The sequence below is a fragment of the Echeneis naucrates genome, chromosome 7 (genome assembly GCF_900963305.1).
Source record: "Echeneis naucrates chromosome 7, fEcheNa1.1, whole genome shotgun sequence".
Taxonomy (NCBI): Eukaryota; Metazoa; Chordata; class Actinopteri; order Carangiformes; family Echeneidae; genus Echeneis; species Echeneis naucrates.
Genome location: NC_042517.1, coordinates 13,621,879 through 13,647,673, shown reverse-complemented (window position 1 = coordinate 13,647,673; position 25,795 = coordinate 13,621,879). Strand labels below are relative to the sequence as shown.

General features: G+C 40.8%; 3 protein-coding genes across 3 annotated transcripts; all 3 read right to left on the bottom strand.

Moving 5' to 3' along the window:
• Positions 1-1,429: 1,429 nt before the first annotated feature.
• On the bottom strand, positions 1,430-3,577 carry hoxc8a (homeobox C8a). The gene is made up of 2 exons (XM_029506122.1): positions 3,142-3,577; positions 1,430-1,746 (listed from the first exon to the last, which is right to left on the bottom strand). The coding sequence occupies exons 1-2, from the start codon at positions 3,575-3,577 to the stop codon at positions 1,430-1,432; spliced, it is 753 nt and encodes a 250-aa protein (XP_029361982.1).
• A 4,145-nt stretch (positions 3,578-7,722) lies between these two features.
• hoxc9a (homeobox C9a) lies at positions 7,723-9,803 on the bottom strand. The gene is made up of 2 exons (XM_029506037.1): positions 9,210-9,803; positions 7,723-8,121 (listed from the first exon to the last, which is right to left on the bottom strand). Exons 1-2 carry the CDS (start codon positions 9,751-9,753, stop codon positions 7,877-7,879), a joined length of 789 nt encoding a protein of 262 aa, XP_029361897.1. The 5' UTR covers positions 9,754-9,803; the 3' UTR covers positions 7,723-7,876.
• Positions 9,804-17,698: 7,895 nt separating this feature from the next.
• On the bottom strand, positions 17,699-20,612 carry hoxc10a (homeobox C10a). Its single transcript, XM_029506665.1, has 2 exons — positions 19,928-20,612; positions 17,699-17,976 (listed from the first exon to the last, which is right to left on the bottom strand). Exons 1-2 carry the CDS (start codon positions 20,610-20,612, stop codon positions 17,699-17,701), a joined length of 963 nt encoding a protein of 320 aa, XP_029362525.1.
• Positions 20,613-25,795: the final 5,183 nt, after the last annotated feature.

Genomic DNA, 25,795 nt, shown 5'->3' with positions numbered 1-25,795 from the left:
TACATATTACATTGGACTGTGACTTAGCTTTTCAGTTCACGTATGTATGCGCCTCATTTTTCCTGTGTGCGGGTTGGTGGGAGAGGAAATGCTCTCCGTAATCAAGGCTGCAATATCAATAAAAAGCAAACAAACAAACGATTGTGAGCCATCTTGTTTATTTGTGATTTTACATCAACAATGGCGGGGACACACAATTCCGTCTTTCACAGGAGAAACACCAGGAAACGAGCATATTGTTATAACATCAATATATAACAAGACGTACATAAAGATTATATTCAGTGCAAAACAACTACGCTATATCACCAGCACATTAAAATAAAAATTCCCTTACTTTAAAATCCTTTTAATTGTAGCAGGTACTATCATACACAGTACATGTGCGTTATAGGCAGTTTTAGTTGTTGGGGAAATAGCTTGCAATCAAATCAGAGCGATCCCATGAGTGTGGAATAGAAATTCTGCAAAGGCAAGGCTCTGAGTTTAGGTAGTGCCGTGGTACAATCTCAAAATTGTTTGCTTGGCTTTGAGCTAAGTGTCTTCCCAAGACTCACAAATTGTCTTCAACAAGTGTATATTGTATATCGGGTAAATGCTACATACATAACTTAATAATATAAGGTTGATATAGAACACTTTAAAATTAAAACCATATGAAATCTCTATATTCAGAAATCTCTATTGCAATTTCCCCAGGTTTAGGTAGCATCAAAGGATTTCAAACGATTGCATTTCCCTGGTCATCCTAGAAAAAGATATCTGAGGAGCTAATGGCTATCTTTGTCTAGGCCATTCACATGAAAACAAGTAAAACAGTAACAGTAACAATTAGAATAATAAAACGTGTGGTTTATACAAAGGCTGGGAGCCAATGTAACTGCTGCGATGATGTTGGAACACTTACTACTAAGTTATAGGCCTACATTTCACTGACAATTCCGCAAAGGTTACTCTGAAATGATGTTGTTTTTTGTTTTTTGTTTTTTTTAATGTAGGCTATACTCTATTTACAACACAGGTCGGCGTTGGCCGTGTTTTGATCTTATTTGGCTATGCTTTTGATAGAGTTATTATTAAAAGCAAATTTGTAAAAAATAGCTAAGCCATTTTCCGTTGCATGCGTTTTAATTGACCCCTTTTTGATTTCTGCAGGGGCGACAGTCCTACCAAAAGAAATATGCTACAAGCATGTGTAGCTCCTACAGAGGAATTCAAATAACAATGCGGATCATGTTATAATCGTGAGAAGGGAGAAATTTGTCTATTTATGACAGCAATATTGGTGGGATTCCTGTTCCCCTCTTGACAAAATGAAAGGGTGGTCATAAAGTTGACGCTCTCTGCCTCCTTGTGACTCTTGGTCTGTTTATGGGACCTCTCTTTTTTTCTCTTTTTCAGCCATATAACCATAAAAAAGACCATAAAATCACTCCTTGGTCTCTTCTTTCTCTTCCGCTTCTTTCTCTTCCCCGTCTTCCCCTTCACCGTCCTCGTTGCCCTCTTCCTCGGCCTCGGCCTCAGCCTCTCCCCTCTGACCCGGAAACTTGTCTTTGTTGTTTTCTTTTTTCCACTTCATCCTCCTGTTCTGAAACCAAATCTTCACCTGCCGTTCGGTGAGGCTCAGGGCGTGGGACACTTCGATCCTTCTCTTGCGGGTCAGGTAAGGGTTGAAGAGAAACTCCTTCTCCAGTTCAAGAGTTTGGTAGCGACTGTAGGTTTGCCTCCCATTCCGTCTGCCTGGGGCTTGAATGGAATAAAGCCATAAGTTAGCTGGACTGATCACAGTCCCAAAAAAAAAAAAAAAAAAAAAAAAAAAAAAAAAAGAAGAGCATTCAGATAACTCTGATAATTAAATCTGTATTTCCTCTCAGCTTGGACGCTGATCGTCCAGCTTGGTTCAGAGTCACTCATAGCGGGAAAAGCCCTGATGCAAATTTGATTTTCCATCAGCTGTAATATCTATCAGGCCACACATATCCCCAAACACACAGCAACTGGGTTTTTATTAGTGGGGGAATTTTTTAAAATTTGTCTTCTCAGTTGTGGTCATTCTCTCTAATGCTTGTGACTTTTATATTTCTGCATACAGGAGTGATCAGCTGTCTGATACAACTTTTGTATCCGCCTTACTTAAAAGTAACACTGGATGAGTCTGAGAACACAGTGTATGTCTGTTTTGAACATGTGGTTATCAATTATGAATTCACATTTCCAGCAATTTCAATTGTCATCCAGCTGTCGATGCCAAATTCCTACAGACAAAAGTCATATGCCATTTTACTTTCAGCTTGTTTACAGAATTTGTATAGTATTCCTTAATAGCAACAGGGCCTATGGAAACATGGTGGGGACTTCAGACAAGAGTAAAAATAAGGAGGGAGGGAAAAGGATGAAAAGAGAGAGATAAAGCTTCACTGTAACAACAGTTGAAGACAGGCTAATGATAAATATCAATCTCAACAGATACAAATGAAGCTTACACCTGTGTGGAGTTAAAGCAGCCTTATAGCCTGAACAGGATGATCCATGAATGGAAGAGTTAATATCTACAAAGCCCTTATGGTTATGGCTCTATGAGTCTGAGCCACATTGGGCCTGTGGGTCAAATTACCCCCAAACCCTTAAAACCTGGATTCTGGATAATCGGGGCATGTTGTGTTTCAGCTAAGCCTGCTGTCACTCTGCATGCTCACTGGGGTGAGTGGTGCTATCATATTCTAAATTATGACTTATTCGTCCGCCCCCCTAGTGCGTTTAGAGTTTGTGAAATTTCTTATGTGAACGATAATTGACTTCAAAGAGCTGATGTCAACTGCTGTGATCAGCAATTCGTTGTTTTAAAGGCACTTTTGAAAGCAGGAGTTCAGCCCTGTATGGACATGTGCTGCACAGCAACAGCAGCCTGCAGTACAGGTTGTATGTGCCCCATCATGTCCCCTGACTTATTTCGTTTTATACTCTGGAGACATACCCATATATATACACATATATATATATATATGTATATAGGTATACATATATATGCACTCGGGCATATTTAGCACACATGCACACAAACACAGTCAGACACACGCTGACGCACATGCGCGCGCACAGAGTAAAATAAAAAGAAAAAGGAAATAATTGTATGATTCTGACCGTGGGGTCTCATCCAAGGAAACATAAGACTGGGAGAGGAGTTTTGATTTAAGTGGCCTTGTCCTTCTCCGGGGTTAGAGCTGCTCGACGATTTACAGTCTGGGTATTGCGCTAGGCTTGCGTCTTGCTGGGTACCATAAAGCGTTTGCCTCGGAAGGGCTTCATATCCATAAAATTTCGTTGCGTCTCCGTGGCATGCCAAAGCGCAGGGGTTTTGTTGGTATCCGGGGTTGGAGATCCCCGTGGTCCCGTGGTGGAAAAAGTCCTGCACATGATGGGACGGGTGCTGAAAGCCCGGTGCGGCTGCTCCGGGTCCGTAAACCAGCGTGTGGCTGCGGGCGACGCTTTGTGGAAACCTGCAGTCGTAGTAAGTTGGCTCCAGTGACTCGCCGCCTTTGTACTTAGAAAAAAGAGGGTTAACAAAATAAGAGCTCATGTTTAGTTAGCATCAAGCAGACGGGCTCTCTCGCAGCTGAATATCTCCTTTAGGATGATGGCAGCCTTTTGTTTAGGGTCCCAACTCGCACAGCGCACACAGGCAGACAAACCGGAACTAGGAGAAACGCTGCCCCTTTGGACAATCTACGGCAGCTCACTCTCTCTGAGCCGATCCTCTCATCGGATTTCTCTCGCAGTCGTGAGTGGGGTGTTTTTTTTATCTCCAGATTTTTGCGGGCTCAAACCCGGCTCATGGCATGTGCTTTGGATATGCGTTAGCTAAGCTTAAAGCTGGCTTGTTCGACCGGCACAGTCACAGACGCCGCTCTTTTCTTTCTTTTTCCTTTTTTCAGCTTCCCACCCAACCACCCCCACCCCCAGCGCCCCCCCCCCTCCTCCAACCTCCCCCCACCCCTTCATCTTTCTGCGACCGGTCAGACGTGGGCCCTACGTATATCCACCTTGAGAGGAGCTGCACTAATCATAACCAACAACCCAAGTGGCTCTAAATGTGATCAATGTTATATTTATCACAAAACGCCTTTGTTAGAAGCTGATCCATGGACTTGTGAAATGGTCAAAATATAAAGACTGTGAGACGTGATGCATTCCCACTACAGTCTGAATTTATAGTTTGACTTGTTGTCTTTGCATGGAGGTTACGAGGTGTGTAAAGCAGGAAGGGCTTCCTCTCTATACACGGATAAAGCTCTTATAGTTGGAGTTTACTGTGTGTCCTCTCAGGGCCAATGGAAGGTTACACACTAATGTCCACAAAAGAGATGACCTTTTATGAGCCCCGGCCGGTCAACAGAGGATTTTAGAGTTCATAAAAAGCAAATGTGACAGAAAACGAGGCTAAAATACTAAAAGACGGCAGCAGTGAAGATTATGACACACGAACTGCAAGTGAAATAGTGAGAGTTAGAGACAAACCATCCTCCTCGGTGTAATGGAGTAAAGAGCGACACATTTGCACCATGCGCTGTAAAACACCGACACAACGCAAATATAAACACGACCTATGAATACTAGGTGCCACTTACTGACCCCGTAAAACCGACGAGGATGAGCAGTAAATCTCCCCGGTGGAGGAGTTCATAAAATTTTACATTGGATATTTAGCTACAATCAGTGCCCGCACAATTCCCAGCTCAATACTTGTATGGGCTCTCTCTCCAAATACGCCAGTGTGGTTTTCGTGGGGTTACTGACGTTTTATACACATCATCGTAAAATATGAAAGGCGCACTGGGCGAATTTATAGACCTTTCACACTCTATAAATATGCAGATTGCCAATCATTGTTGCACCCATCTTGGGCACTTTATACTGTTGGTGCAGACCGTCAAATATCAAGGATACAAATGAGAAGGTAACGTTATTATTATTATATTTTTTACATCAACTGCAGTCATGATAAAACATTATTCTTATTTTACATTTATTATTATTATTAGTAGTAGTAGTAGCATCAGTAGTGTTATTATTGTCTTGCAACTTATTGTATTGATATTTTGTTACTGATGCAATTGTTTATGAGCTGACTGACAATAAAGTAGTATTTCGGAGCGAATTGTGGTTCTTGGCTTTTTTTTCGTTGTTGTTTTTCTTGTAAGTCTTTTTTTTTTATATTTGATCACTTTCTTCTGAATCTAAACCATAAAAAAATAAAATAATAATAATAATAAATAAAACAGGCAATAAACAACTCCACACACAAAATGCCGTAGATATATTATGCTATTTTTTTTTCCAAACTAGAACCTGCCTGAGCTCGATTACACGTTTTTGACGGGAACACAATATGACATAGTCAAACAAAAATCACAACATATTCTGCAATTCACAGGCATTTGATAAGATAAATTAAAGCCTGGAAATAAAATGGACACGACAAGATAGACGGAAAGCGCAATTGTTCATTTAAGAAAAAACAATAAATCAAACGTAAAAAATTAGAAAAATAGTTTTTCTCACATAGTGTGCACAACACAACAAGCAGCTTACTGCATTCTGGAGTGCTGCTCTGTGGCCTATTACACAAAATGCGGTGGGTGACCATATCTGTCATTTTGTCATCGATAGGTTACTCTTCATTCCTCAGCCAAGCCACAGGAGCTGTAAAAAAAAAGCCCTTCAACACGCGGAACCAGCTCAAAACGTGGATCAACAGCGTCATCTAGTGTTGAGATGTGTCCCTAAACCTCAACGGATCCACCAATCAGAAGCAGCTCTGATGAGGACAGACAGGGTCTCCACATTTGTCCAAACTGTGCACGTTTCATGTTTTGTTTTGTTCTCGTTTTTAAGTATAAAAAGCCTCCGCATATCACTTTATATGTGATTACAGGCCCACCACCCCTACTGCTGTGCAACAACATTTAAATGTGTCTTATGTTGTATCTTTTCCTGTTATGGCAGAAAGCTGCTTTTATACAAGAGCTAAGAGTGCTGAGCAGCACTCATATTTATGAACAATAACTATTGACTTTTTCCCATCTGATTGTAGCCTAATAGGCTGCTCATGTGATGAAGTGCAGGGGGCTGCGGATGGCCCATCAGGCTAAAGTCCCCTGAACAGCGCGCATGACTCTCCTTTGAACGAGTCCACCACCACCGTCCATTAAAACCATAAAGTAATTTAGCCCAGACGTCTAGCCAGTTAGTCGAGTTTGCTTTGTTCGTCTGCATTTGAGACAAACAGCCGAGCTCCAACAGGGGCTGTAAACTGGCATTTTTGTCCGAGCCGAGCGGAAATGCGCTGGATTGGGCTTTGAAATTACTGCATCCTGTTCGTATTGTTTGCCACCACAAAAAGGCAATTTAGTCCTATCCCAGGAAACAAATGTGAGACATGAGAAATTGTCTCTCATTTAAAACTCAGCTGCTGAATTTCAGACTCAGATTTTCTGATCGCCTGTGGATCTGGCTAAGGTATGAAACCACGTGCTTGTGTACAAGGCAAGTCGTCGGGGAATATCTACAAACGAGCACGTCTTCGGAAATGTACTTTTGCATAAATATTTTTGGGCACTTTCAACCTGTACAGGCTGTGAAATAAATACAATAAATATACCAAATGGATACTGTCGCATAAAATGTTTTGTGCAGAGCTTAAATAATAGCTACGGGCTGCCTCCTCCATATTAGTAAAACTGTAAACACAACGACAGGGAGAATTTGCAACCACAGAATTTGTGGTTAATGTTTCTTGAGAAATATATGTTTCCCCCAATAGGAAAATGTGGCTATTTGTGCGTTGATTTAATTTGTATTCAAAGAGTGTACTTTATAATAAACATAACTGTAAAGGCACGTAGTTGGCTGAACAGAAGGCAGATAAGAGCCCATTCTACGGCAATGCAGCACAGATTGGGACAATAATCTCTTGCTTAAGTCTAAACTGCCCTCACACGGTAAACATTTTCGACTTTGTCAGTTTTTGAAGTGGCAGAGCTCGTTTTAGGCCTTATATCTACTTAGGCTAAAGCTCTTCGGCCAAAATATATGAGCCTAAGACTGACGAAGCTATTTACAAGCATAAAACAATCATCTATTTGTAACAAGTGACTTTGCCAATACAACTGTGTTTTGCGGATTTTTAAATCAACAAAATACTTTAGTGGATGAGATAGTGTTTGTTAGGCCCTCCGTAAAGCTGCACACTAATTACCAAACATGCACTTTGAGTCACAATAAATACAGAATACAAGCACTTAGTGATTATGTTTATATTTGCAGAGGTCTATATCTACACTCTATAATTAAACTCGTAGACTACAGTCCAAATAAAAGATGCACAAATACAGGAACAACTATCACAAAATTACAAGACATACAAGTCGCAGATGTTCTGTTTCTGTACAAAATACTACACCTGCACAACAACGTACAAAGGAAGTAAACATGAAAGAAAACATTCACATCATAAATTATGGGTTTGTGAAATTCAAAAGAATTCAAGTATTCTCTCTCTTCGGACAGTTTTTACGTATCCAAACTGCGCTTGTACAATTTCTCTTACAAAAAAGATATATTTTAAGTGAAAGCAGAATGCAGCTTCTCCTAATGAGGTTTTTCTTATCATCCCTTTCTTTGTCTTGTTTACACATGACACATAATTGTGCATTGGAAAAATAACATAATCAGAATCAAACTGTCTTAAAATTAAGGTTAATACAAAATCCAACAGAGTGATAAATATGGAGGAGGGGGGGTCATCGTGTGTTTTGGTACAACTGTGCTGTCCATGTGACTAGTGGTTATTATGGTTCTTTTCTAACTACAGTCCACATTATTGTTCTTTGCTATCGGTCTTTTCTTTGTTCATTTTCTTCATCTTCATTCGCCGGTTCTGAAACCAGATTTTGACCTGCCTCTCGGTCAGATTCAGGACCCTTGCAACCTCGTATCGGCGGTCTCTAGTAAGATACATATTGAACAAAAACTCCTTTTCCAGTTCGAGAGTCTGGTACTTTGTGTAAGGGCATCGCTTCTTCCTTGTTGAGCGGGCATGTATCCAATTTGCCACAGGATTATCTGCAAACAAAACCATAATAATAATGGTAATAATAATAATGATAATAATAATAAAGGCATAACAGAAATGGGCAACAATGATATAATAAAAACTGAAAGAATGGCAGATAACTACCAGACTAAGTGTTCACAGCAATCTTCGGAACTCCTGAGCTGATGCAACAATTAAAAACATTGTCAAAGCATACACAGGTTTATTGTTTACCATTAAAGCTATACTGATGTTGCACATTTTGGGCAAAAGCTCTCGGGATCAAACTATCCGAGCTTAGACTGATTTGCTTCCTTGTCCCTTAACTTGTGAGTAACACCGTCGTAAAATACTCAATACGCTTATTCACTTTATTGGCCCATAAATGGCCCGTAGTTCAAGCCGTTACAGGTCCGTGGTGAAAGTCTTCGAGTATGTCCCTACATTCCTGAAGTTGGCTGCAAGAATGGTGAATTTGTTGTGGACCCAGAGAGAAGAGCAACAATTCATATATACATGTATAGGTCAACGTATCATCTTCTCATTATCATGTGGGTGAATCGCGCATTTTACCACATGGGGTCAAATTGAGCCAAAAGTGGCTTTTTGTCTCACAAGGGGCCCACATTTAAAAAAACACAGTACTGAAAGTGGCTTTATGGGGCTGATGTGCCGTATGTGATGGCACGGGGTCAAAACATGGTCGTAAAGAAGCACCATAAGGCATTTAGTGATGAATATTAATAGAGATGCCAAATTAGGTTGGTCCTGCAAAAAAACAAAAACAAAAAAAAAAACAACCCAACACGTTGCGTGTTTTCCACATCATGCAAAATCCTTCCAAATTCAACGTCTTCCTGTAGGTTTCAGTCCATGTTTACAACCCCGTCTGGTTTTATAGCCCCAATATTCGCCTAGTAGCGTCTGTCTTTTATAGTTCCTACAGCTCTCCCCCTAGCAGAGGCGACTCGGAGCACAACAGAAAAGGGGAGATGAAACAGCTTAAAATTTCACTTTATGCGGGACTTTAAATTGCCACTAAGCAAAAATCACTTGTACATAATCCCAAAACAAAACTCCCAGTCGGCTGTAAAAGACTATAGGAGCTTGAACTTACTCGGATCTAGCTCCGGCTTCTCGTCTTTATGTTTCCCAGGAGCCAGGAGCTCCGACTCGGGAGAGGGGACATTCTGCTGCGTCTTGTCTCGCATGTCAGTGGATGAGCAGTACAGATAATCCGTGTAGGTCCGTCCGCTGGAGCCGAGGCACTCTCCGGCTCTGTGCTCCTGAAATGCGTCGGGCTTCAGCCCATAGTGCCTGCTGTTCCCCGGATAGCCATGGAAAGGCACGGCGCCGGATATCGGCTCCAGCCATGACCGCATATACCTCGAGTCTGTGCCTAAATGAGGTTGGTGACTGTATGGATGGTAGACCACTGATGACTGGGAGTGTACGGGGGCCCAGGAGGTGGAGAAGACGGGTGGCTTGGGTGCGAAGCTGCAGGAAGGATAGTCAGCACACTCCGGTACTAGAGACGTCGGACGAGGGCCGGCTGAGTGCGAACCGGGCGCCGAGAACCGAGTTGCAGCAAGGACATCCTCGTTTTCATGGTTGATCAAGGAGTCCACATAATAATTACTTATGGGACCCGTGGTCGACATGTCGAAGCTTCCCCGACTCTTTTACATGCATCCGATTATTATATGGAGTGTATGTGTACTTTTTTTTATCTAGCCATAGAACAATCAAGGCAGGTAATTATTTCTCAACACTTCCCTGTCTGCTATTGGCTGCCTCACCGACACGTGATTATATTTACCCCCACAAAAATTGTACAGTGGATCAATGCGCCACTTATCCTTGGATACCAATGCACATAAATCGGATTAAAGAATGTGCCTTTTTATTCCTTTTCTTGGACGCATTAAAGGTAACTTCAACAACAACGTTTCCTTCGCAAGAAAATGGGCGGCTGTGGGACAAATAATGGATCTTTCTGTGGTCGCACAACAGACCTGCGCACATTACGTCTGAAACCGAGCAAGGCACTATTTGATGGTGTAATCCATCTCTGTCTGGCAAAATCTACCGTTGTCCTGTGTTACCGAAAGGAGGAGTGTAGCAGCATTATGGTGTTTATTGAGTCGCCGACGAGTTTTATCTTTATCAAGGCGGCGGCAGATCTGATAACGTGAGGGGTTTTTAACTTCCTGCGGAATGCCGTTTATTTCTGAACACAGAGAAGCATCACAGTAGCTGCACACAGACGAGAGCGGGAATCAAAAATGGCATGCAGGATACTACAACAATAAAGTTAGCAGTTTTAACGAGGGCGCAACAGACCCAACATTTCCTAAATGGGATCTGCGGAGATGGGAAAGGAGGGGATCCAGATTCTTGACAAGCAGCCCACTACAGTGGGCTGTATTCAGGGAGTGACCGTTCATGTTTTTATGCCCATCGATAAATTTTAACGAGGACCATTTGATTGTTCATAAACGTGTCGTTAATACGACTGCATCCGGGCTCCTCTCTCAACATAAAACCACCACCACTGTATGCATGTGAAACAACTCATATCAAACTGCAAAGGCCGAGGACAGAAAAAGAGACTGAGGAGCAGAAGAGGTAAAAAGGTTCGTTAAAGGACTAACAAGGAGAAAGCTCTTCATGACAGGGATAACATTAGCCTACTGTTTTATCTAATGGCACGGGTTTACTAGACTGCCCTGCAATATAGTTGTGTAGCCTTTCAGTTAGTAGGCTGTGAAACAACACTGAACTATTCTGCAGGACTGCAGCGACACAGCAAATACAAATATACAACCAGGCAGCAGCAACTGAAGAAGGCACCAGTGTCACAGGGAGCACAATTAAACTAATGGTAACGATAAATATTGAATGTTTAATGCATAAGTGGGGACTGGATGAGGCAGACAGCAGCACAGCTGATGCATTAGTAAATCCTACTAAAAGCAGAACACGTTGTATATTTCTTTGATGTATGTGACACTGGTGTAGGAGCATATTTGTGCATTTTGAAAAACGGTGATACTGACGACTTATTGCCTGTAGTTTTCATTTTACCATGTTTCTATGTGGAAGTAATCGTGTTTTGATACGTTATAGGCTGTAGATTGTATAAGATGTTCATAATTGCTGTTTTTAAATCTTTTTTTTTTATATATGGACACATGGTGGGTAAAAAGGCCAGGTGAACTTAAAGAGGGGGGAACTAAATATGAGTATGTAAAGACCTAAGAGTCGTTATGAGAAAAAGTTAAATGATATCAGGGGACCGATCAGCACGAACTATAGATCACATTAGTGATATAAACTCAGAAACTGGGCGCGCCCTGTTACGTGGATTCTAAAGAGCGGAATGAACCAAACTAAAAATAATGATAAATATAAATTTACGATCGATTGTTGGAGCGAATCGATGAGGAAATAGCACGAAACCCGCGTCTTCAGTCTTGAGATGTGAAAACAAATCGTATCTGTGTCCAAGCAAGACTGCATGGATCAAATGACGCCACTCATTTGTCTGGACTACATTAATCTTTGTTTAAATTAATTTCTGACTGATGTGAAATTCTGTTTTTTTGGGGGGGGATTCATGGCCTAAAACTACAATCATATAACCATTAGGACGTGCGATGTTTGTCATGGCTGCTGAGTTCAGATTCAACCATGAAATTTAAAAGGCCAGACGCCAGACCTTAACCCGGATAACGCCAAACGGTGTCCTGGAGCGCGCGAGTCTGTGGCGAGTCAAGTATTCGGCCACATGTTTGAAGAAATAAAGCCTTTTGCTAAGTTTATCTCATCTGAGGTCAACTCGCTCTAAAGTTCTGTTTTTTGTAGGATGAAGGTTTAAGTGCGTTAATTCCTCCGCTGCCATTAAAACTGAATGAAAAAGTGCTGAGTGACCATTCATTACAATAACATATGGTCATATAAATACATTATATAGTCTATGGCCGTGTCCAGAGTAATCCAATGAAATCCTTTATATGGTTCTGGGCGTGTGCGGTAGTGTGTTCATGTCTCTCTGCCTGTGAGTGTGTGTGTGTGTGTGTTAATGAGAAAGGAGATTTTTTTTACTACTTGTCTTTCCATGTCTATGTGTTGCAATAATTAAAAAACAAAAAATCTAAAATGTTCATTTGTTGTTTGCTTTTTCTGCAATTTCAGCTACTTTCTTCCGTCCAAACACAACTTCAGTGCGTCGAAGTCGATTTAGGATTAAAGGTTCTTTGTTACTTTAATGAAACTTCATCTTAATACTTTCATTTCTTCCATTCACATTGCATCTCAAAACATACCCGGCAACACAAACAAACCATGTTTGTCAGTTTCGTGTTGGACATATTTGCATCAATATCATTATGATCAAATTATGAAAAATATTTTAAAACTGATAACTTAGAGCAACGTGTTTTAAGCTTTAGACGGGCACAGTTGATAAGAAACTATAGGCTCAGTTTGCCGATTGATGTTTGATATCAATGTAAGCCATTTTTAATAAAACATTGCCCAAAATTTCCAGTCAGCCTCTGAAGGGTTGACCGACTCTACAAAAGAGGGAATCACCCAGCCGTAGACTGTCTGCGACACATGGAGGCCCTGTTTTTGTCTTAGTATCTTATAATATCTATAATAAGCTAGATATGTCCTTTATGTCTCAAAGGCAAACTCATTCACACATATATAGAGACTTTATCAGTGACGATAACAACAATGCTTGAAGCTGATGCTTTAATTCCGCCATATTAGGCTCGAGGCTTGTCTGGCATTTCTCCATTACACGATTATATGTTCCATTCATAAAACTGAACATAAGGCTACGCGTTAGACGAAAGATAAACCGAGTGTTAACAGCTTCACTTGGTTTCATTTTAGATAAAAGACACATATTTAATTCTCTGATACCTTACAATGGTCGCAAATGGACAAAAACCTGACAGTGAATCCCAGTTTGGGTGTAACCAAGCCGCCGCAGTGACTGACGCTTCATTATCATTTGATATTACTCTCACCGACGACTTCAGCTCCACAATTCACCTTGAAAAACATGTTTTGCTCCTAGAAATGTAACTTTTATAGCATAAATGTCAAGAATTTCACCTTGAATAGACAGTTTAAATTAAGACAATAAATTATCCTCCATGAAAATAAAAGTCCGAAGATTAAGAATGTCTAAAAGCAGAGCAGGGATTAAAAAAAAAAACGTGGATTACAAAAGGCTGCATATGATTCTAGATGTGCTATTGGTCCTATAATCATACAGGAAATCCAGAAAACATGGGAGATTAGATTAGCTCTTGAAAACCGTGCAGAGGATTTACTTAATCGTTAAATGCAGAATATGAGTTGATTTTATTCGTGCTTCCTTCCATCAGCACAACGAGTTTGTGCCTCCACAGTTAGGAGGAATAAAAACGATGTGTTGTAAGAGTTCGTTTGGCGACATTAGCTGCATCTGTGTAATGACAGGGTGAAGACAAATTAACTAATCTCCTTTTAACAGTGTAGGACAATTTTGTCAAAGATATAGTGACGCCGCATAAGCACAGTAAATGTACTTATGAACCCCGGCATCAAACAGGACGCTTCTCTCGCACACGCTCGTTACATTTGGACCAATTAGTGGGTTATCTGCTTAACACTTGGACCGTATTATCCGCCCTTAAACTTTGCATATGGACAAATAAACTGGATCTCAAAAGTTATTTATAACGGTCCATGTGCTGAACAGACAGCACAGCAAATCCGAGTGACTGTGTGATCAGCCAGGAGACCACAAAATGATCTGAAGCACTCCAGCAAAAATGTTTTTTTTTTATCCAAAATGAACGCATTGGATTGGGCTACACATGAAGGGAAACCAAAAGCCAAACTCGCATCTTAATTACATGAAACCTCATTTGAAATTGTTTCAAAAACTACTTGTTTTAGTCAGAACACATGTTCCCATCCTTCTGTTTTCAGCAAAACAAACTGCACTGGTGATCAGTATACATGTAATCACGACGAGTAGGCCCTGCTGCAGTGATATTTGACATTAGCCTCTTGCAGTTTTTCCAACTCTGTTCACTCAAAATGCGCAGTGATTTTCGTGTGATAATAGTAAAAATTAAACCTCACTACGATTCACTATTGAAGCTTGAATCGTTATTCAGCGTATATAATTCAACGTGGAATAGAAATGATTCCCAAGTATTAGTTTTCAAATTAAATAAAAAATGTATAAAAAAGAAAATGTAAAAAGCCACATTAGGAGTACAATTTCGCCAAAATAACGTAGAAATGTGCATATTTTCCAGTGAAAGAAAGTTACTATCTATTGTCTTCTGAATTTAATCGCCCAATGACTTTTTCTTTTATAATAATAATAATAATAATAATAAAAATAATTAGAAATAAAATCTGAGGTGCTCGTTTTCCTCATACCACATAGCAAAAGTCTATTTTTTTTAAAAAAAGAGGACGACAAGAAAATGGAAAAGTGGTTAGCATAGTTTGCTCATGTCTGATCATGCCAGTGGCAGTAACATCTTGGGCTGTCCGGAGGAAGTGGCTGTCTAAAGCATTCAGTCCCTGTGCGCCACAACAAAGTGAAATAAATTGCTTTATGTGTATATGGTTTTAGGGTGAATCTGTGCAGCTCTCCGGGCTGTTTCCCGCGCTGTAAAGTCTTTGTCAGTGATGCATTCCAAGGGAGACACTCATTCACTGAGCTGAATGAAAGTGACTTTGGATTCCAGACTGTCCCTTCCAGTTGCACTACCGCCAAAGGGAGGGGGGCTGAGAAAATCAGGACATAACACTGGATTCACCTCACCAAAGATGCTGAGCAGACTAATGCAGAAACAAGGTATTTTCTTTCTTTTAGATACAATTTGCTGAAGGGGTCTACCCTACCCTACTATCATATTATCTTCATTTTAATACCGCCTATTCAAAAACACTGTCAGTAGCCAAATAAATCATCCAAAATCGAGATACACTTAGACCCGTCAGCGTGTGTGTTCGATACTTTTTGATATGTAAATATATCTACCCGTATTATCCATAAATTATTCAAAATTTCCAGAGCAATTGAAAGAAAATTGAATTAAACACTGAAGCTAATGGATGCTAAATCTATATGAGACCGAATATGGAGTGCTGTGTAAACAGAGCTGTCTTTAACGTTAAAGGGTCGAGGAGAGAAGTGAATTGAAGTGTAACCTCAAACCTCACGGTGAAAAGGGATAAAGAATAATTCAAATATGGCATAAACGGCTTCAGCAATTTAACGCACAAACGGATATTTGCAAAAATTTCACTCAAAAAATTAATTGTCAAATTTTCTGTGTGACACAGTTTGTGGAGTACATTTACTGTCGAAGATAACGCAAATGTAGATGATAAATTGTCCTATATTTAACGCTGGGTTTGTTCTCCGGATAAAACTTTCCAACAAATCAGAAAATAAACATTTCAGATAGTGCATAAGCAGTTTCAAAACAGAAGATTCTTCATATTAGATGATGGAAATGAATTTTCCGTGATAAACACAGTTTCACTGGTGAGATTAAATTCATCAGAGCTAATATCAGTCATCTATATATCTATTCCGATCATCATGAAGCAGCTGAAGCCACTGAACCTATGCAGACAGCGGCTGACAGATGCAATTCAACGCAGTTTAAAACTTTACCCCACGTTGTTTACAACCTATTCTCCTTCTAAGAGCCTCGGGAAGGTTTTACAGCCCACCACAAAATAACAGCAAAGAAAGAAAGCGTCTCTGCCCAAGGTATTGCAGCCCAGTTCATTTACAATGCCATTTGCGGGGACCTGGATGACTACAGGGGGTAATTCAGCGGAAATTGTGCCCTTGATGAAGACGAACTGACGTAATCAAGGCAGTTTCTTGTTGCCGAGCCAGGAAGCCAACCCCAACAACATGAAACTACCTAAACCACGCTTCAGCTTCGCGCAAAAAGGGGTTAAACTCCATGGAAAGGACAATGCATGCAAAAGCCCAGTGAGGATTCACACAATCCAGCACAAAGAGACAAAAAAGGCGAGTACCATCACCATTAAACTCACTAAATAGTCTTCTGACCTGCAGCCAAACTACTTTCCTAACCTGATTTGTAGACAATTAAGAAAGCAACGCATGTCTTGACTAGTTTTCTCATTAAAACAAAATACAAAATACAAAAAACTTGTCAGCCTTAGTGTGCTTTTGTTCCAACCCCATATGTGGCAGCATAGCGCGTACCCAGCTGTTCCAAATAAGCAAACTTAAAATTTCAGTCACACACCGTATCTAAAAACACCATGTCACAACAATCGGCAACCAGCATTTTGATGAAAAACAAAACAAAAACCAGCAGCAGGCTGATTAACAACTTCATATGACTTATCGACGTGAGCAGGCATGCACCATGCATGCCACAGGAACTGTCAAGCAACCTTCCCTGACAGATGTGGCATACTTTCCAAATCAGGACGTGAAAATATTACGTAAATCTGGGTCCTACCTTCAGTTGCCTCCTGCAGTTGTCCTCCCGGCATGTTTAGTTATCCACGTGTTTGCAGGGGTGCTTGTTGTTATTATTGTTCCTACATCCGTCGCGTTGACTGTCCCTTTATCCACCATCTTTCTTATCTCCTGCTTCCATGAAGCTCCATTATCCAGGGTGGAGGCAGCTGCTCCAGCTTGCAGCCCAGCGGCTCGCCTGGATCCTGCACATTGCAGTCTCTACTATGTGGATTAGCCCTCCTCCACACACACCTTTAAACGCATCTTTACTGCTGCAGCACATTATATTTGCAGATCATAAAATCCACCCCCAACGCTTTCCAGGGCGAACCTGACATTGGAATTTTATGACCTTGACTTACTGTGGTCACCTGGATAATATTTAAATCAACGTTATGGTCTCTCACTTCTATTAAAACTGCCATGATCCCCTTCTCTCATCCGCAGTGTCTCTCCCTCCCTTTTATTTTCACCACTATGCCAGGGGAAGGACAAAGTTGGTCATACCTTTTCCATTTCCCCCCTTTTATTGTTTTGGAATCGTTTGCCATGACAAAGCTTAATATCATCTTGTGCATGCACGTTACACAGCGCGGATATGCCACAGCTACAGACACCAGGGAAAAAGCTGCACAAGTGGCACAACATTCATTATGGCTCAGCAAACTGAAACAGTTTTACATGCCACGAGTTATTTGTATTTGTATCAGATTCCCCCCTCCTTTCGTTTGGTTCATGTTGTGATATCATTATCAATGCAAGGTAATGGAAGCTCATTGTTAAAATGCTGCTGCAAGTATGCACCTGGAAACCAAGTCTAGTCTGCAGGTTGCAGCATATTAGAGTTGATTTAGGAAGGCACGCCGTGTGTGCGTGTGCGCGCGCGTGTGATGTGTAAAAAGAGCCCGATAAATGATTACTGAATGAATTATAAGATGACATGCATGTGTGAGTGTGTGTGTGTGTGTGTGTGTGTGTCTCATGTCTATACAAATGCATGTGTGAGTGGAGTGCGATGAGTGTATGTGTGAATGTGAATATGTGTGATTGAAAAGAAAGTCCCCTCATGAGTAGTTGTAAACTACACTCTGCTCCCTCTCCCGACTCTCCCTGTTGAGCTTCTTGAGCTTCATGCGTCTGTTTTGGAACCAGATCTTGACCTGTCTGTCGGTCAGGTTGATACTCCGACTGATCTCCAGGCGGCGCTCCCGAGACAGATACATGTTGAACAAGAACTCCTTCTCCAGCTCCAGCGTCTGGTGCTTTGTGTAGGGACACCGCTTCTTCCTGCCACTTTTGGCTTTTAACCAGCTTCCTGTTGTCTTTTCCGCGGATAAATCATCTACCGGAGCAAAAGAAACACAACAAATGGTAAAAAGCAGAGAAATCCGAGCAGTCATTTTGTGCAGCGATCATGTTCAGCTTTATGAAAATCCATCAGTAGCGGATCCTATGTACACGCCCATTTTTCAAATGCACTTTGAATGTTTTTCAACTACAACATAATGAGGAGCATCTTAAAAGAACATATTTACCTGGATGCGTCCTCTCGGTGTCTCTCAGTTGACCAAATGCACAACGCCAAACATCCCACTTTTTTGCAACAACGCCCACTGTTTGAAAGATTGCTTTTGTATGATGTACAGCTATAATTAGATCAAATCTAATTAGGGTGCGTAAGCACTTCTTTTGTCTATGTTGGACCTCAGACTCCCATAAAATTTTATTACCTTTGCACACCGGAGCCAAATGAAAAAAAAAAAATAAAAAAAATTTGGTTTTCTTTTTTTGGGAAGTTCATCCCAAAACAAAGGGAAGTCTATGTGGCATAATACCAGATTTAGAAAAAAACAACATAAAGACAAAGAAACAAGACAGGTCGACGATAGCTGGTAACATTATGCTGCTGCTCATTCAGTTAATTCCTTGATTGGGTGTTGTACTCTAGGGAATAACTCCTCTGTTACAAACAAAGATACACACACACACACACACACACACACACACACACACACACACACACAGGTTACAGTAATAATTACCTTAATGTGAATGCTCAGTGTGTGGCCCACATTTAATCATTACCAAAACATTTAATTTAGTAATATGGGATGAACAGAAGACACTCACACGCACGAACACGTTCACACACACAAACACGCACGTACACACACAAACAAACTATCTCTAAGAAACGTTCCTTTAGCTTTGTATCTTAAATTAAATTAAATTAGAGTAAAATCATAGGAGCTTGTTGGTCATCATGTATGAAGCTATTAGCTAAACCCATAAATAACACAACCTACTGGAAGAACGTTTTAACTAAACTAAATGAAGAAAATTGGATGTATACATACATAAATAATTTGACCTAGCATGAATTTATTAGGGGCATAGTAAGAATAAAGATACATGTGATAATCATTATTATTATTATGGCGTTTAATCATTATTATTGTGACGTTTAAATAAAACAGCAAATTTGAACGTTTTGTGATATAAATAATTAAAATATTAATTTACAGATGGATAAACAGTTATGGGGGGGGGGGGGAGACTAATTCGGTTCAGTTTTATGAAATTGGTGCTTTTACTTTCAAGCACACGAAAGAATAAATTAACCAGGAAGTGAACTTTTCCTTTTGAAGAACTGTGTTGTAAAAACTGGACAGCAGTAGCCCAAAATTACCGTTGCGTCAAATGTACGTGTTAATGTATTTATGTTAATGCTTTCTCAAATGTAATACAGCCAAATGTTCCCTTAGGGTTTTAATAAGGCAGGGATTTTATACTGTGGCCCAAAACTGTACCGTTTTTTATTGGCTGGGTACCAGAATTTTAATGCGTAAACTGGTGCAGTTGAAAATGGCTACGTCCCACAATGTAAATGACCCATGTCAGAGAGAGTAGTGTGTGTGCGCGGGAGAGAATGAGAGAGCGTGTTTATATCGATGATAACTGCCCATCTCACATTCTCACATTAATGGAAAGGTGTTAAATGCCACAGGCACCATAACCCCTGCTAGGCGAGGCTGTCAAATGCCCATACAGCCCGAATGACTGATATCAAGCACAAGTCTGCATTATTGGGTCATGACACAACCTGCTCACACAAGACTGATAAATAATGCACGTGTGGAATATTCTGCAGAAACTATCCACACTTTATCTGCGTGGATGTTTATGCATGAGTGTGTGCGAGTGTGTGTACACGTGTGTGCATGTAGGTTAGGGAGGAGGGGTGGGGTGGCTTAGTAGTGTACCTTTTAATTCCCCGTCCGAGTTATCGGAACAGCTGTCACTCTTGGCCTTCTCTTCCTTCCTGTTTGGACTCTCGTCTGTCTTTGGAAGCTCTCCCGCTGTCTCTTGCGCTGATTTGCTGAAACTTATTTTCGATTCTGCTGCTGATTCAACAGATGTCGCCAAGTGGGTCAGGGGGAAGCCGGAGGGGAACTGCTGGCCATCCTGCTGCGGCCTCTCTCCGCTGTACACCTGGAAACAGCCGCTGGACGACGAGGCAGTTAGCTCAGGCCGGCAGCTATTGTCCCCAAGCCGGATGTAAGTGGCCGACTCTGTTGTCTGTTTCCCCCTATTGCTGTCATCCTGATAGAGGCAACAAAACGCCTCCTCTTTGACGTTACCCGCTGGAAACGAGCATGGTTGTAAACACTGGGCAACAGGTTGCTCGTCCCTGCTGCTTTTGGAGCCGGCGGTCCATGTGGCCAGCTGTGCTGACAGGTAGGGCGCATCCTGGAAGCCGCTGAGAGGCAGACCGCCCGCAGGAACCTCGTCTCTTTTGGAGAGTGGAGATGGTCCAACCTTCCCAATGTTTCTCATCACTGAATATCCGTACTCTGCAGCTGTGTGGATGTACATTCCGGGGTTGGTGGAATACCCCTCACCCCTGAAGGAAGATGATCCTCCCATTAAGGAATCCATCAGGAAGTTACCAGGCGCTATGTTATTCGGACATGACATTTTTGGAATTGATAACACAATAATCGTGTTGTATGTTCCACTGCTCTGAACTACGGGATTTCTCCGGGAGAACAAGGACAGTAAGATGCTGACATCTTTTGGAGGGGGGTGCAAAAATATCAGTAACATAATTATGGATGCTGGGAGACAAGTCATGTGATTTTCAGACCAATAGCGGCGTGGAAGTGGCCTTGATGCTCCAGACTGACGTGACGTAAGCGCGGTCAAGTTGGGGAATCTGAGGGGTTTTTGGTGGAGCAACATCGCCACCTAGTGATCATCTTGCGGTCAGGACAGCAGGCCCACACCAGGGGGAACAAAGGACGGCTGCTGCAGCAGGCTTTTTTAAGATACCTACTACGTGGCTTATGAAAATCCTAATTGTTTAAGTTCACAAACTTCTGATTTGAAAAGAAACTCTGTCAACGCGTGGCTTCATTCTTCGCCCTGGCACCTGCTGTGTGGGGATAAAACCATCGTGGATTTGCCATCAGACCAGAGTAAAGTCTGTCTCAGTTCTTTTTCTTTTTTTGTTTGTTTGTGCGCATCGCTTTGCCATGTTTGTTGGCACTAATCTAACAAGGTAAGCCACCTGCAGGTGCGTTGTTCATCAGAAATCACAACACGTCGATTTCATGGAGAATTTTGAAGAGAAATATTTAGTGTAGACTGGATTTTGGCATTTTGAAGTGGTTAAAAAAAATAATGATCGCCATTTCGTTTGACCTGCTGAATGTAACGTTATACCTCCTGAAAATCGTCTAATTAACAATAATAACTAACACTAATGCGATTCGCGTGTGAGTCAGGGAAAGAACTGTATGTTGGTCTCTTATTTTGACCCACAAATACTGTAATAGTGTTTCCCCTCACATGACTTAATTCCAGTGAAATATCGTCCTATTATCCTATCAGACGAATTAACTGCATTAGGTTACGTCTTGAAGTCGCGCTGTTCAATTGTCTTCTTGAAATCTTACAAAATGTTGACCAGTCCTGGACAATTGGATGGGAAATCTACAAAGATTTTTATTGGTATTGTGTAAAATAATACTAATCCAATACAGGATTACGTCGAGCAGAATATTTTTCTCTCGAGCTGTTTGACTTTTTTTTTTATTATTATTGTTTTATAATTCGATCGTGCCTTCTTATCATTTTACACACCTGAGGAAATGCTAAACGCAATTATTTTCACGCCGTTTGGTATCAGTGATACATTTGGTTATATTTAGTATATGAAATCAACAGTCTAATACATTTATTGTCTGTGTGAGCTTCATGAGCTCCATCTGGTCCAAATTAACGCGAGTAATTTTTGGACATATTCACGCAATACATATTATTACTGCAGGAATTCTTGATTTGTCTCAGTTCTTTTGTTTGTAAACATTCATCAATAATTAATCGTTCTAAATTTGTGCAGTACACGAGAGCGCTGGAAAACTTATATTTCTTATATATGTTAGTAGCCAAAGCGTAGATAACGTTTTGCAGTAGAAACCAGCCGGTGGTATTCACACGGTACCATTTTAAAACAGGAATGCAGGGATTATATTTAATGTGCTGGTTTTGGTTGGTTTAACTAACCTATACAAGTTAATTTATATAAGATAAAACTAAATCACAAAGTTTATTATGGCAACACAGCAGGTCCCCGGGCCCGGGGCCTTTCTGTGCGGAGTCTGTCTGTTCTCCCCGTGTCTGTGTGGGTTTCCTTTCGGGCTCTCCGGTTTCCTCCCACCGACCAAAGACATCATGTTTGGGTTAATTGGTGACTCTAGATTGTCCGTAGGTCTGAGTGTGAGTGTGAGTGGTTGTTGGTGTCTTTCTGTCTCTGTGTGTTGGCCCTGCGATGGACTGGCGACCTGTCCAGGGTGTACCCTGCCCTCGCCCACAGTGAGCTGGGATTGGCTCCAGCACCCTCCTGCGACCCGGAAACGAATAATGATAGAAGATGAATTAATTAATTAATCATTTTATTACGTATATCGAAGGATACATATTGAAAAGACGCGTGCTTGAAATAAATAGCACAATGTAAGCTGATTATTTAGATAACTGATTTTTGTACGTGAATACAACGAATCTATCGGATGCATGTATATTTTCACTCTAAAAAGCCCTCATATCTTCCGGTAGGTGTGTTGTGTGTTACGCCTGCATTATGCAGTCCGTCAGAAACACAGAAGAATAGAAATACCAGCCCGGCTGCTGAAACTTAATGAAATCCTGAGTCCCGCTGTGATTATATTCTTTTAAAAACAATACTTTGTGCACGTTCAACTGCAGGATATTTAATGTAAAAGAAATACAGCGATGCCTTCAAGTTTTCTCCTTAAAAATATGACGCTGCAACATCTTTGAAATGTGTTTTGGAATTGCCACAAAATTTTCATTGAAACAGCAGTAACAACATGCTTAATAACGCTTCAGGACTGGCACAAAACTTTCTCACGTAACCTTTTTAGACTTTGTGGAAAGTTGTTGTTTTTGCTGGCAAATAAAACGAAAGCGTTATCCTCTCAGCCACTAACGAACACAAACCAAACAAATGCAGACAGAGCCAGCTGAACACGTTTGGTTGAAATGTTATCCAGAGCGACCCGGGTTTGTTGAGCTTGTTTGTTCTGTTGGTTTTGCACATGACGTGCACGCTCGTCTGCTTGTCTGTGTGTTTAGTTCAGAATCACTATCAAAGGCAAGGGCAACATGTTTCATCAGTGTAGGCACATGTTTGAATACCTATCTGCATTTTCTCATGAAGCACAATGTTTCCAGACAAACCCAAACGTCTGCGCATCTGTGTTACATTCAATGGCAGTGAAATAAAGATTCTAAATAATTGACAATCGGTGTCTTTGTGGTCTTTGTCTATTCTAAACATTCCCCACAGTTATGAGGAAAATGTGGCCTAAAATTGCTGCAAAACAGAACCCAGCTGCAAATGGTTGATGTTCAATGAAAAAACGTGTCTCTTTGGTTGTTGTCTTTTTTGCTTTTATTGAGGACACACTGAAGGATAACGGCCATGAGTCTGAAGAACATCTTGGGTTGATGAAAGCTTCAGGAAAGCTCGTGATAAAAATCAGAAACTTGTAGGGGCCAACGACTATAAAGTTCTGTGGAGTTCCTAAAAAAATGTACATTTTGAAAACTCTTTTCTTCATCCAAGGAAAATGTTGAAATAAAGAAATATTAAAGATATTATTTTCATACTCCATCTATCTTCAGTCCACACCCACAGTCTGTCTCATGCAGCCGGAAGACATATTAATAACCACACCTAATGTATAGTCCAACTCGTACCACTGACACAGGCGAGAGAAAAGAAAATCTGCTTTATGACACTTTCAACCAACCCTGCAGGCTAACTACAACTCAGTCTAGCACAAAAAGTCATGCACATAAAAAGAAACTACACGAGTATGCTACAACTTCGCAGCTCTAAATAACGATTCTGTTTTACAGGACATGCCGAAACAGTGATGCAGATCCTCAGACCTGATGGTGTACGGCATAATAAGGATTCTGATGTAGATCAGGAAGTGGGGTGGGGGGGTGGCTGTCATATACTTGACAGAATAACCGCATGGAGTGACGTTACAGTAGATTGTGTATTGGAATTTAGTGGCGTTAATGACGTAACAGACTGAACAATTATTATTATTATTATTTGTGTGTGGTGTGTGTGTGGATCAGACCTGACTCAGTAACATTAGTTTGTATGATAATTTACCCCACATGTAGAGTTGACTGAAACTGTGTAATACACATATTATGACAATATAAATCGTAATAGTTACCATCGAGCGCGTCTACTTTATTCTGAAGACATGATAAAACATATTGTGCTTACAAGCCAAACATTTGCTAAGAACAAATATCAAGAAGAAGAAGGCAAAATGGGAACACACACAACACACAAGCGCACTCTGTCACTATTTACGATCTGGGTCTATTTCTCTAATAGAAACACGCGGAAGGCAAAGTTGCTCGCAGAAAAAAAAAAACATTCCTACATATCAGACGAGTGACTGTGCAAATGCTTCCAGCATACTTAGCTGGTAAGCTAAACAATGTCGTGAAAACTATTGGCCACAGTTAGTGGCCAACACAGTTTTCCAAATAAGTAATCTCTTATTCTGTCAAATCTTTTTAAAAATGTTGACAGTTTATGCTATTTTAAATCTATTAAAAAGAAAAATAAATATAAAAGTCTTACACGCATACACTCCCAGCTCATGTGTAACAGAGTGTGCGCGCGGACACATACTCTCTCACACTCACTGACTCACTCTCTCACACACACACACACAAACTGTATTTCACCACGGTATTTGCACTTGTCTCAACTACAGCCCACACTTTCGCCTCTAAATTGCCGTCCAATTGATTCAAACCTGGAGGCTGTTATTATATTGCAAACAGGTATAGGTGTTGAATGCCATTGAACAGACAGCGTGCTAGCAGGTTTCCTCATTGTACTAATCTGGAGCCACTGGGGCGACACAACTAATTTGCTCCTGGTAGCTACTTTGAAATATCTTTCCAGTTGGATGTGAGGAGGTTCTGCTTTGTGTCCTCTTTCATGATGCTGTCCACTCCATGAGCAACTGCGAATTTATGGTGCCAGAATCATGCAAGTTTTTAATTAAAACCCAAAGTGGCAACTGCCATCAAAGCACAGCGGTATTACTCTGTTACATTATTACCACCGACGACAGCACTAAATACACACATCCCCCGCATCATCTTGAGAAAATCCTTCTGTAAATTACAATGGCAGCAATAATAAACAAATGTCCAAACACATGCGCTCGTGGAAATGGAAACGTTTTGAGAGCTGTTTGGTTGCAGCAATGGCAGGAGCTCGTTTTACTGCGTCGAGCTATTTTATGGCCCTGTAGAACAGCATAGGTGCTGAGATCTGCGTACTACACTGTAGTATAAAACCATTCAATAGCCTATAACCCCTTGATTAGTATTTTGCAGGCAGAAATAATAATAATTAATATCCCTACGTCTACATTTCAATTATAAGCGATACAAATTAAATAAAAATCAACAATCCCTGACTGATTGTGCAACAAAATATTTTGATACTTTACGAAATAAAATCTGAAATAATCCTAATTAACGAGAACCACTTTTATTACCTTTTTTTACTCTACTCATAAATT

Excerpts from the sequence above, each read along its gene's own strand:
- hoxc8a (XM_029506122.1), bottom strand. The coding sequence starts at position 3,577 with ATGAGCTCTTATTTTGTTAACCCTCTTTTTTCTAAGTACAAAGGCGGC. Across the intron at positions 1,747-3,141 it reads TCCTTGGATGAGACCCCACG|CCCCAGGCAGACGGAATGGG; the intron begins GTCAGAATCATA and ends ATTCCATTCAAG.
- hoxc10a (XM_029506665.1), bottom strand. The coding sequence starts at position 20,612 with ATGTCATGTCCGAATAACATAGCGCCTGGTAACTTCCTGATGGATTCC. Across the intron at positions 17,977-19,927 it reads GAAGGCCAAGAGTGACAGCT|ATGATTTATCCGCGGAAAAG; the intron begins GTTCCGATAACT and ends TTGCTCCGGTAG.
- hoxc9a (XM_029506037.1), bottom strand. The coding sequence starts at position 9,753 with ATGTCGACCACGGGTCCCATAAGTAATTATTATGTGGACTCCTTGATC. Across the intron at positions 8,122-9,209 it reads GAAGCCGGAGCTAGATCCGA|ATAATCCTGTGGCAAATTGG; the intron begins GTAAGTTCAAGC and ends TTTTGTTTGCAG.